Here is a 12,325-nt window from a genome sequence, read left to right as displayed (position 1 = left end):
TCTTGGATCACTGATAACACCGGGGCCACGTGCCACCATCCTGCACCGACAAGCACTAAAACAAGCAGCCCCCGGAAAATCATTGCTGGGTTTCCAAAAAAGTGTTGTGGAAGAATGGAGACCCACAGAAACAAATCTCTCCCTGATTTCAGTCCTGGAAATACCAAGCTTCTTCTAAGCAGATTTTTTAAAAAAATCAGCTCCTGTTTCCTCATCTGAAAAAACAAAAAAACAAACAAAAAACAAAACATTTTTTCCTGTGTCTCTTCGGGAGGCATTAATCATATAACCTGAAGTTTTTCAACCTGATTTTAGGACAAGAATGGAATGATTTTAAGTTGAATGAACCTAACTCAGAGAGGTATTTCTTTTGGTTTTAGTTATGTGTTCAAGTGAACATTCTAGTTTGGTAGTGATATGAATAGCATTTCTTTATCTCCCTTATGAGAAAGAAAGACAGGACTCTGAGGTAGAGAACCTTAGAAGGCAATAATTTCTAGGAAGATTTCAATAACTTAGTTTCATTGTTTATTTTTATAATTACCTTCCATCTATGTCAGTCATACTGTTTTTCCATTTACAAGTTGATATGAAATTTCCTTTTAAAATAAATTTGTTTCAGTAAAAATTTGAGTCTGTTTAAGGAAAAGTGTTAAATAAATAGTAGTACAGGTGGCAAAAGAGTGTAACAAAAGTCAAGAAGGTGTTTTAGGAAACCCTGACTTCAATTTCCTCTTTGCCTGGGACAACGGAAAGACCAGAGTTGAATTCACGGATCCCTGATGCTGAGAGCACGGTTCACACTCCATGAATTTCGCCTTCCAATGTCACTCCCGAATAGTCTCTCTCCCCCCTCACTTTCCCCTCTGCCTCTATCCTTTTAGGAAAAAACAGCGGTGGTGATGGAGAGAGGGACCTGAACATGGCACAATAAAGATATCTCTTTGCTTCCTTAACCCAGTACGCAGAGTAAAAGTGACTCGGCTGCTCATTTTCTGATTGAAGAGCAGAAAGCTCTCGGAGCGCCCAGCGCCTCTCACTTACTTTATAGTCTTGGGAAGTTTTAATTTTTCAAACTGGGCAGGACCCGCGTTTCCAAACATGCTTGGACAGCAAATTCTTTGGCCCTCCCCGGCCCCAGCTTCGACAGTCACCGGGAGAACCTGTGCAAGTGCAAAGTGTGAGTGAATTCAGATCCTGGGGTAGGAAAGGAAGGAGGAGGTGGCGCAGGTGCAGCCCCTCCCCGCTCTTTTCTGGCTAAGCAGCACCTTGACCTTCGGTCCAGCTGGCTCTTCTCTTCACAACCCCTCGGCGTGAGGATGGTCGTGCGGACCCACGGAGGCTGGGGTGGGGGCGTGTGGGTAGAGGGCAGGGATGGGGACTGACTCCCGGGATGGGGAGGGGGGTGGGCGGTCCTGGAGAATAACGCCGAGGAGCCCCGCGGCGCGGCCCCAGACTCCCGGGAAAGCCCAGCAGAGCTGAAGAGCTGGGTTTGGATTCTCCTCCGCTCTCTTTGAAGAGTTCTCAGGAAGTTTGGGGGAGGGGCGAGCCGCGCTCTCCGGTTCTCCGGGCCGCAGAGGGTGAGGAGGGGCGGCAGCAGCTGCGGAAGGCCTGGGCGCTCGGCACGGTCCGGTCGCAGGATCGAGTCCGAGGGCCCCCGGCTGGGGCCGCAGGGCGCCGACCGGGGGCTGCGGCGGGCGCGTCCGCCGGCATGGAGGGGCTGGTCCTGCTCAACGCCCTGGCCACCCGGCTGCTGTTCGTGCTGCACTCGCTGGTCGGAGTGTGGCGAGTGACCGAGGTGAAAAAGGAGCCGCGGTTCTGGCTGCTGGCGCTGCTCAACCTCCTGCTCTTCCTGGAGACCGCGCTCACTCTCAAGTTCAGGCGCGAGAGAGGCTACAAATGGTGAGCGCATCCCGGGGAAGGAGGGCGTGCAGGCTCCTCGGGTACCTTCTCCCGAGGCACTCCCGGGCAGCCCGGGAGCCCGTCTCCCAGCAGCCCGCGGAGTCTTTGCTCCGATTTGGATTTCTTTGTCCTCGCTGGGAGCCCCGAGGGCGCGCGAGGCGTTCGCGCTGCTCGTGGGCTCGCCGGGGGTTCCCCGGGGTCCCAGCGCAACACTGGTAAGCCTCGAGCCGGGAGCGCAGCCACATGACACTCACTTTTAGGTTGTGGGAACTTAGAAGGAAAGAGAGAAGGGAGGCTCTTGCCTATTCGGTAGAAAGTGTCCTCAAATGGGGGAGTCGAGGGGGGAAGAGAGGGGCCGTGAACCCTGCTTTCTGAATTCCGGGTGTGTGGGTGTGCGCGGGTTGCTTTGCGTGCTTACAGGTGTGGGAATGCCCTTCTCAGGGCATCAGCGACCTTTGCAGGAACTTGTACGCACTCGGCAGCCTCCTAGGGCAGAAGCCCCTCGCAGCGCGACTGTGGTTTCGCCGCGTCTCTTCCTTCCAGCCGGCGGCGCCCTGCGCGGTCAGGCGCGCTTCAGGTGTCCGGTACCGGTGGCTTTGGCGGTTGGCCGATGGCCAGCCCATCTTGGTGAAGACAGGTTGCGACAGGTTGTGGTGGAACCAGCAGGTAGCGGTTCAGACTTCACGTGCAAGAACTACAGCCCGCGTGATGCTTGATTTCCTATCCCGAACACTGGAATGGCAGGAGAAGAACTAAGCAAAAGATTCTCCAGCCTTTTAAAAGCGGTTCCTCCTTCAGTACATTTTCATTTCAATCTTCAAGTCAGGCTGCTTTCTTTATTAATTTTTAAGAACAGTGAGGCAGTGTTTCAGTATTTATTACTACTTTAAAAAAGTATACTTAATGCTATGAGAAAGAAGAATATGTTAAAATAGTATCAAGCAATTGAAAAATTACATACACTTGCCACCATATTCAGGAAAAGGAAATAAAAACCCACTCTACAGTTTTATAAATTAAACTAAGAAGGCTGTGTATCCCATGACAATTCAAGGATGAGAATGTGTTTCTCATAATATGATGTGAATCTTGCTTAACTTTTCCATTCTTGAAAAATTCTTGAATTATCAATGAAAAATTATTCGAGTATAATTCTATTTTAATACAAAGAGGATTGCAGTGTTATCCTCCCTCCTCCGAATGAATTGCTTATTAAGCACAAGAGATTTGAGGTACTTTCCAACCTGCCTTGTGGAAATCTCAAAGAAAAATGACTTTAGCTTCCCAAATTAAGCCTAAGGGTTAAAGAAACAAAAGGGGAGAAGAGTGTTTGTTCACTCAGTAGGTTATTAAGGTTGATTTAGTTTTTACTGAGCGCACTATGGTGGAAATATCTCTGGTAACAGGAAGATGAAGTCTGAAGCTGAAAAATATACCATGTAAAGTATTTCTGCCATCAGCCATTGTTGTTCTTGGCCCCTCAGAGAGGGGCCAGCTCAGCAGGACCTGAAATAAGCCCCTCCCCCCATCCTCAGGAGTAGACCAGAAATCGGAGCTCAAAATCCCACTCCAGTGGCGGAGAAACACTGTCATCAGTAGAACTTTACCTTCATGTCTGTATCCTCACTGATAACTCATTCAGACTGACATGTAACTTAAAACCAACCTAGAGACGAAACAAGGCCTGAGGAAAAATGGGTTGATGGTCAGTCATGAGTCAGATTCAGTAGGAAACTGAAGACATAATGGTGGTAGAATGTGGACTTCAACATCCGACAGATAATGGGGAAAGTCTGGGCTTTCCTATTACTCACTGTGGAATGTTGATCATGTTACTTAAACTTCTGAGCCTCAATTTCCTTATCTGTAAATATCTCTTCCATAAGTTTGTTGGAGAATTAAATGAAATAATCCATTTAGATGGTCAATGAGTAAAAAGGGAATGGCCTTTTCTAGATCTTAAGGTTTTTCTTTCTTTTTTTCTTATTAAAAAGTATTCTGTGTGTCAACTGGACACATTTTATGTCTGTACTAGTCAACTTTACCAAGGGACTGGCCAATAAATCATTGATTCAGAGCAAAAAGGTAGAAAAAGAAGTTCTTTAAGAACAGGCCCATGGTATATCGTCCCTTTTAACACCAATTCAAGAAAGTCTTGCTGGCTCAAAGTCTAGACTAATATTTGAAAATAAACAAAAGAAAAAAGTTAAGTAAGTTAATAAGTAACATTTTACTTATTATAACATTTTGGGAGTAAATGAGTTTTGGTCATTTGTGCAGTGGACAAAACCTACACACTACTCTGTCATAAGTTTGAGAAAAAAAATCAAAGATGGACTGCTAAAGAATAAAGGAAATTACCCTTGAAACAAGATGGTAACAAAAATGTTTTTATTTGGGGAACAATCTTTTCTGAGTTGAAGTTTTCAGAATAAAGCAAGATATCATTTTTTGTTGTTGTTGAGGGTTAAGAAAAACTTTCCATCAGAAAATAAACTGATGAAATCAAATAGAGATAAAGTAAACATTATGGCAATAGCTGTACCTATGTATAGGAAAATGTTTAAATATATATATATATGGAGAGAGATATGGACATATAGATCTATATGTAGATGTATATAGATATAGCTTTTGACCCACTGGTCCTACATTTTGGAATCTATTCTATAGAACTATAAGTACCCATCTGTAATGACATATGTACAAAAATATTAATTTCCATTTTATTAGTGGGAAAAAAGCTGAAAGCAACTTGAATATCAATCAATAAGGTGGTTGAAAAATTGTGATGTATCCATACTATGAGAAACTGTATTGATGTTAAAAATACTGAGGTATATTTTAGTTATTGGACTAGTGGGATATATATGTTACATTGTTAGAAGAATAAAGTTTTTGAGTTATGTATATGATGGTCTCATTTTTTTTCAAAAAAACTGACAAAAGAATTACCCTTTGCATCAATTAAACACTCAATTTTTATAAGTCAAGAAGAAGAAGAAACTAGACTATACTGAAAATAAAGACATAAATAGAATAATGCCTGAATGGTAGAGTAGCCTATGTACATACACAAGGAGAAAATTGTCATTTCTTTTCTTCTACAATCAGATCCATGAATCTCATTTGCAATATTCTAGGCTAGTTTGAATATGGTTTGTTCTACTGAAATTTACACCTGGCTTCAAACAAATCAATTCTACAGCAATCATAGAACAATAAACAGAGCTATAGAGGAAATTGTGAACTAAATTTCTTGCAATGTAGCAAACATATTACACTTTTCCAAGGAATGTTTCTTTAGCTATTCTTTGAAAAGAAAAAATGGAACCAGAGATGCTGAGCTCAGCTGTCCAGGGACAAGCAACATTACATCAACGCTATTAACTTGCCAGTTGGAGAAGTTTAATTTGTTGGAATGCCATAGGGTAAAGAGAGTGAGCCAATGACACATACCTTGTTAAACTCAATAAAAAGTTGCTGGTGGAATTCACTCTTTTTTCACCTACAATTTTTTTTATTTCACTTGCATATTAAATTACAATTCTTTAAGATGGAAATTAGTATACCTCTGCTTTTTTATTTATTTATTTTTATTTTACGTTATCTGGGCAGCAGTCCAATGGTTCTGTGAGTTATCATTTAGGTAAAGTCAAATAAAACTCAATATTTCAGTTCCTTTTCAGCCATTCCTGATAAAATATCCCTCAGGCAACAGAAAAATTACCAATATTATAAAAAATTTGAAGCCTGTTCACTTGAAAGTAGGTGGTATCTGAAAATAAGTAGAAACTAGGTTGACCTTACTGGCAAAAGTACCAAATGTTAAGTACTTTGCTTTCTGCATCAGAGTTCAAGAATACAAAGGAAATATAATTCAGGGACTAGAACTACCTCACCTATTTGACTGGGCAACTATTTGTTGAATTGCCTAATAAATAAGTATGTTACTGTGCCAGACACTGTGGGACCAGGCAGAATAAACAGAAAACAAACACACTTGAAATTTTAAAACAAAAGGTAATATATTGATAATCACTAATATTTAGCATTTACTATGTTTTGGTTCTCGTTTCTCCCATTTTTAAATGAGGGAATTGAGGAAATAGGTGACTGTAGGCAACCTTGAGCAGCTCCCTCTGGATGAGGCACGGAGCCTAACATTCTTCATTCAACAAAATGTACTGAAATTCTTCTATGTGCCAGGTATTACTCTAGTGCTGAGAATAAATGCTAAGTACCTGCCATCATAATATTCCTTCAACCTGAACAAACCATCTCTCTTCTCTTCACTCTTTGTATAATCACCAGCTACTTCAAAGGTCAGTCCAGATACCGCTTACCTCAGAAACTGTCCTTGTCTAACAAGCCTGTCTTACTGATTGTTTCATTTCCTGTTGCTATTCTTCAATCTTGGACTTACTTTGTGGACAACTCTTTGGTTCTCAGAATGTTGCTTTGTACTGTTCTCATATAGCTGTCTGTATTTTATATTCCTTCAAGTATACCACTACAGCATTGAGTGCAATAAATGCTTGTTTAATGAATGAGAACTTAAGTCGCCGTGAACTACAGTTAAGCTTTCTGAGAGGATAAAATGAGTTATAGATGTCATTTATGTAATGATTTAATTTATTTCATTCTATAAAAAGATGGTTCTTCACTTTAGGACCAAAGAGAAAGACAAATTAGCATGTTCCCCTCATTTTTTTTTCTTTTGCATTCTATTTTGGTTTTATAAGGATGTCTACCTGTGCAAGTGTATCTGAGCCATGTTTGTATGTAGTATGAACTCTTCTACATTCTGTTTTAAGAAAAATCACTCCAGTGTACCATTAGCAGGTCTCCTAGGATTTACCTACCCAATTTTGGGGAAAAATGACCTTTTCTCCACAAGAGGAAATCTTTGACCCTGAAAATTATGCGGCTTGTACTGTCCACTGTCAAAACCCAACTGTTGGTTATTGAGTGCAGAGCACAGCAAATAGGTTGTTGAAGTCAGGGGACACCTCGACACAGGAAACAGCGAGGTTTCACAGGCACTGGCAAACCTGCCATTGAGAATCCTGCAAGCAGGAATAATAAGAGTCCCACCCTCTAGAGCTGTTGTGAGAATTGAAAGAGGTGATATGCAATGTGAATGCACTGCTCAATAAGTGAGAGTGCTTAACAAATGTTAAATATTGCCGTGATTTATTATTGCTAGTTGTGTAAGGGATTTAACCTTGCTGTCTGGCAATGCCCTCATCATAAAATGGTGATAAAGATAGGGACTACTTCTTAGGGTCAGTGTGGGAATTACATGAGAAAATGCAAGTAAAGCAGCCTTGGGGCATGGCCAGTAGTCAATACCTGGTAACTTTCCCCAACTATATTATCATCACCTTCACCTTCATCATCATCTTCTTCCCCATTATTAACAAACTGTCAGGGAATGGCACAGCCCATTTATTAGGAGGCGTGATTCAAAACAGGCATGGGATTGGAAGCCCAGTCAGGGATATAAGAAAGAAAAAATGTGATTAAATCAGGGCTGGCATCAGCACTAATGTTAGGATTTCATTTTTTCCCCTACATATTACTACATTTTATTCTAAAAAGTATACAACATAAACTCAATTGTACATTACTTACTGAGGTCAATCAAATGGAAAATAAAATATACTGTACCCCCCTAACCAATTGGCAGGTTTATATTTTGAAAAGAAAAATTTTCTCCAGTCTTCCCAGTCTTGTCTTCTGACCAGGTCTCCTGCTCCAAGAGAAAACTTATTCCTAAATTTTATAACTTTCCTATATGTCATTTTGAACAGTATATATTAGATATTGTCTGGGTGGTTCACAAGCAAAGACAAGAAAGTTAATTTAGGAATTAAGAGTGTTTCTATCTTAAATTATCTCAAATTCAAACCAATTTTGCAAAAAATTCAATGATAACTGTTTTGATTACTTATTTCCAGTTGGAATTTGAGTAGCAGATATTAAAATACTAGAGTTGACAGATGCATAGTACATGAAGTCTGATCTTATTAAGCTTTGTGCATTGTAGCATTTGTATGATATAATTCTGTAGTATTTGATAATGTGAATCTTTCTCCACCAAACCTGTTTATAAAAATGTCAGAGAGAAAGTTGGGAAGTAAGAGTACTCTTCCCTGGCTGAATATTTTGGACCCAAGGGAGGGTGAGATGGAGGGACTTGAAAGGAGACCTTATGACTTCTAAATTGCCAGCCAGGGCACTGGAAATTCTCTCAGAAGATAGATTGTCTTTCTCCCTGTTCATGCACGCTGTCCAGATCTCCTGAAATCTCTCCTTAGATTTTGTTTTTCTAGTAACACTTTCCGCTGTACATGGGTTTATCAACCGTGCCTGCAGGACATATCTAGAGTTTTATTATATTATCTTCAGGTGTGTTTGTGTGCACATGTGTTGTGTGCCATGGACCTTGAACTCATTGCACAAGGGTGAATTAAATTTGCATCTTCTTTGGAAACTCACATTGAATGTTATCAGCAAATGATTGTTTTTGGTGATCCTAGTCAGGGTTTGGGAAGAAGTATCTTATCCTACCTAAACTAGTACTGGGTTTCACTACCAAGTAGAAATAATATTTTTTCCCTTTCATTTCCCAGTAGACTTAGGACCAAAATAATACTTTTATATGCATTTAGAGCTGGACCCCCAGGAAGCAGAACCATGGACTAATGTCCATGTTTTCTCTATGAGTATGTTCAATTGAGAGATTTAGAGTGGAAAATTATGGTTACTAATATTTGGTAGCTTCTTTTACTTGAGTAGGTGAAAAACATGTAAATCAGTGTGGGCGGCTCTCATGAGTCAGTATAAATGTATCCCTAATTTTGAATTTCATGCTATTCTCCTTTCTCATGGAAGTGACATTATTATGCATACAGAATCAGGACAAATCTGAATAGTTTAACTTTTTTTCCAGTAATGGAAAATTTACATTTGCTTCAAGGTTTATTTTCCTAGTGTGTATGTCCCTCACTACTCCAGAAGATTCTCTGAAGTACTGGTATCAGAAATTAGACCACAGGTGTATGAATCATTTTGTTAAAGAAAGCCAATTGCCCCCCTCCCCCTCCCTTTCCTTTCCTTCCCTTCCCTTTCCTTTCCTATTTTTAATAAAATGCTTTTTAAATGTAAGTAATAAAAATACTTCCTTTGAAAAGGGCACTGACATAATATTGAGGACATATAGATTGTTAATATAAAATGTCAGGATAGGCATGGAATATAAACCTACCCATCAATTAAGAGGAAGCACATATTCTATTTTCTGTTTGTCTGACTGACCTCAATAGGTAAGGTACTATTGAGTTTATATTTCACACTAATTAGAATACAATTTAGTAATTCTCAGGGCAAAAGTGAAGATCTTCTAACATCAGTGCTGATGACAGCCCTGATTTAATCTTTCTTTTTTTTCCCCCTAATTTCCCTGACTGGACTTCCAATCCTATGCCTGTTTTGAATCATGCCTCCTAATAAATGGGCTGTGCCATTCCCTGACAGTTTGTTAATAATGGGGAAGAGGATGATGATGAAGGTGATGGTGATGATTATATAGTTGGGGAAAAGTTAGCAGGTATTGACTACTGGAATGCCCCAAGGCTGCTTTACTTGCATTTTCTCATATAATTCCCACACTGACCCTAAGAAGTAGTCCCTATCTTTATCACCATTTTATGATGAGGGCATTGCCAGACTGCAAGGTTAAATCCCTTACGCAACTAGCAATAATAAACCACAACAATACTTAACATTGTTGAGCACTCACATTTATTGACACATGGTGTGTCACCTCTTTCAATTCTCACAACAGCTCTAGAGGGTGGGACTCTTATTACTCCTACTTGCAGATGAGGAAGTCAAGGTTTAGAAGTTTAGAGAAGGATTCTCAATGGCAGGATTGCCAGTGCCTGTGAAACCTCGCTGTTTCCTGTGTCGAGGTGCCCCCTGACTTCAACAACCTATTTGCTGTGTTCTGCACTTGATAACCAACAGTTGGGTTTTGCCAGTGGACAGCATAAGCCACGTAATTTTCAGGGTCAAAGATTTTCTCTTGTGGAGAAAAGGTCTTTTTCCCCAAAATTGGGTAGCTAAATCCCAGGAGACCTGCTAATGGTATAATGGAGTGATTTTGCGTATATGTTTGTTTGTTTGTTTATTTATTTATATTTCTCTCCCCTTCCTGCCTCTCCTCCCCCCCGCCTCTCCTCCCCCCCCCACCCGCCTCTCCTCCCCCCCACCCGCCTCTCCTCCCCGCCACCTCTCCCCCACCGCCTCTCCCCCACCGCCTCTCCCCCACCGCCTCTCCCCCCCAGTTGTCTGTTCTCTGTGTCCATTGGCTGTGTGTTTTTCTGTGTCTGCTTGTATTCTTTTTTTTTAAGATTTATTTATTTATTTCTCTCCCCTTCTCCCCCCCTCCCACCCCAGTTGTCTGTTCTCTATGTCTATTTGCTGCATGTTCTTTGTCTGCTTCTGTTTTTGTCAGCAGCACGGGAATATGTGTTTCTTTTTGTTGCGTCATCTTGTTGTGTCAGCCCTCCGTGTGTGCAGTGCCATTCCTGGGTAGGCTGAACTTTCTTTTGTGATGGGCGGCTCTCCTTACAGGGTGCACTCCTTGCGTGTGTGGCTCCCCTGCACGTGGACACTCCTGCGTGGCAAGGCACTCTTTGCGTGCATCAGCACTGCACGTGGGCCAGCTCCACACAGGTCAAGGAGGCCCCAGGGTTTGAACCTTGGACCTCCCATGTGGTAGACAGACCCCCTATCCATTGGGCCAAGTCCGCTTCCTGCTTGTATTCTTGTCAGCATTCATTAAACAAGCATTTATTGCACTCGAGGCTGTAGTGGTATACTTGAAGGAATATAAAATACAGACAGCTATATGAGAACAGTACAAAGCAACATTCTGAGAACCAAATAATTTTCCACAAAGTAAGTCCAAGATTGAAGAATAGCAACAGGAAATGATACAATCAGTAAGGCAGGCTTGTTACACAAGGACAGTTTCTGAGGTAAGCGGTATCTGGACTGACCTTTGAAGTAGCTGGTGATTATACAAAGAGTGAAGAGAAGTGAGATGGTTTGTTCAGGTTGAGGGAGTATCATGATGGCTGGTACTTAGAGTTTCAGTTGGGACCTCTGCTTCAGAATTATTTTATGAGAAAAAGAGTAGATAGATCCTAAAGTTGATGTTTATTTTGTCCCTATAGTTAGTTTAATCATACTGAAGCATATTGTAGCTGAAGCTTGAATGTAACCAACTGCAATTTGAATACAGCTTATGCTTGCTTAAGTATACTCTTGGAAAACTGTAGATTAAGTATGGATATCTTACTAATTTTGCCATCAGCCTATATCATAATTTGGGAGTATGCACTTATTTTTAGAAAAGCAAAACAATTGAAAATAACAGTGAAAACTATACCTAAGAATCCTAATGTTAACCCTAAGAAGTACTCTCCTTTTAACAAAACCTAAATATGGGCATTCAAAGGTTTTTTGAAGAACAAAGAACTAATTCATTGCAATGGCTATTCCCAATCCATTTAAAATTCCTCCAGCCTCTTCTGTTCTTATTTATCTGCTCTGCCATAAGATCACTGACAGAATAAGCTGGTCATGTGATCTGGGCACAGTTGAAAACATTCATACTTTATATTCAATTTTCCATTTCTCTAGGAATTTTCTTTGGCTTATGGCCATTTACTTGTCACTTCCTCCAGTCTCTTTTCCTCCCAGGCAAAGGACTCTGGGAAGGGGAGGTGGTGGTGAGGGACATGCTAATTAAGAAGAAAAATGGGCTGTGGCTGGAGGTGGGATGAGTTATTTCCCAGGCATTTAGAGGCTGTATGTTCTTGCAAAAGCATTGGGTGCTTGTGAGGGGTTGCAGAAGCATAGATGAAATATTGACATTATTTTCCCAGGTACTAATAGAAAGCCCTTGTGGAGTAACCTGGATGGGAATAGTTTGTTAAGGCCCACTTAGAGAAACCAGGCTACTTGTGAGGAAGATGGACAAGCCCTAAATTGCTAGAGTCGAGGGGCTCATGGAAGAGTATATTGACCTAGTTTTTTTATTTCCATGAACATAAGTCCATTATTCAAAGTGTTCCAGAAGTTTTATTGAGGACACTCAAAGGTGTTTTAACATGAGATTTCAAAACTTGTGTTTAGTATCCTTACAACTGCAATTTGCCTGTGTAGAATAGAAAATACTGAGAAATGAAAAGCAAAATCTAGATTGACATCAAAGTAATTTTTGAACTTTATTTTGCCTCACTTAAGAGTTTCAGATTATGGGTATGATTAGAAAACTAGAATCCTCATTGTTGCTGAATAAGTATATATGTGCAAAGAGAAGAGACCAGGGAGCAAAACAGGGCAG

The 12,325-nt window shown here is 40.9% G+C and overlaps 1 protein-coding gene across 1 annotated transcript in view; it reads left to right on the top strand.

Annotated features, from left to right (window-relative positions):
• The first annotated feature begins 1,190 nt into the window (after window positions 1-1,190).
• TMEM26 (transmembrane protein 26) overlaps window positions 1,191-12,325 on the top strand; it is a 43,779-nt gene continuing 32,644 nt past the window's right edge. Inside the window, exon 1 of the mRNA XM_058298893.2 lies at window positions 1,191-1,902. Coding sequence (XP_058154876.1) covers window positions 1,712-1,902 — 191 coding nt within the window. The 5' untranslated portion in view covers window positions 1,191-1,711. The remainder of the gene's footprint in view (window positions 1,903-12,325) is intronic.

This window comes from Dasypus novemcinctus, chromosome 6 (assembly GCF_030445035.2).
Source record: "Dasypus novemcinctus isolate mDasNov1 chromosome 6, mDasNov1.1.hap2, whole genome shotgun sequence".
Taxonomy (NCBI): domain Eukaryota; kingdom Metazoa; phylum Chordata; class Mammalia; order Cingulata; family Dasypodidae; genus Dasypus; species Dasypus novemcinctus.
The sequence above is the reverse complement of the archived record's forward strand: the minus strand, read 5'-3'. Positions and strand labels throughout refer to the sequence as shown.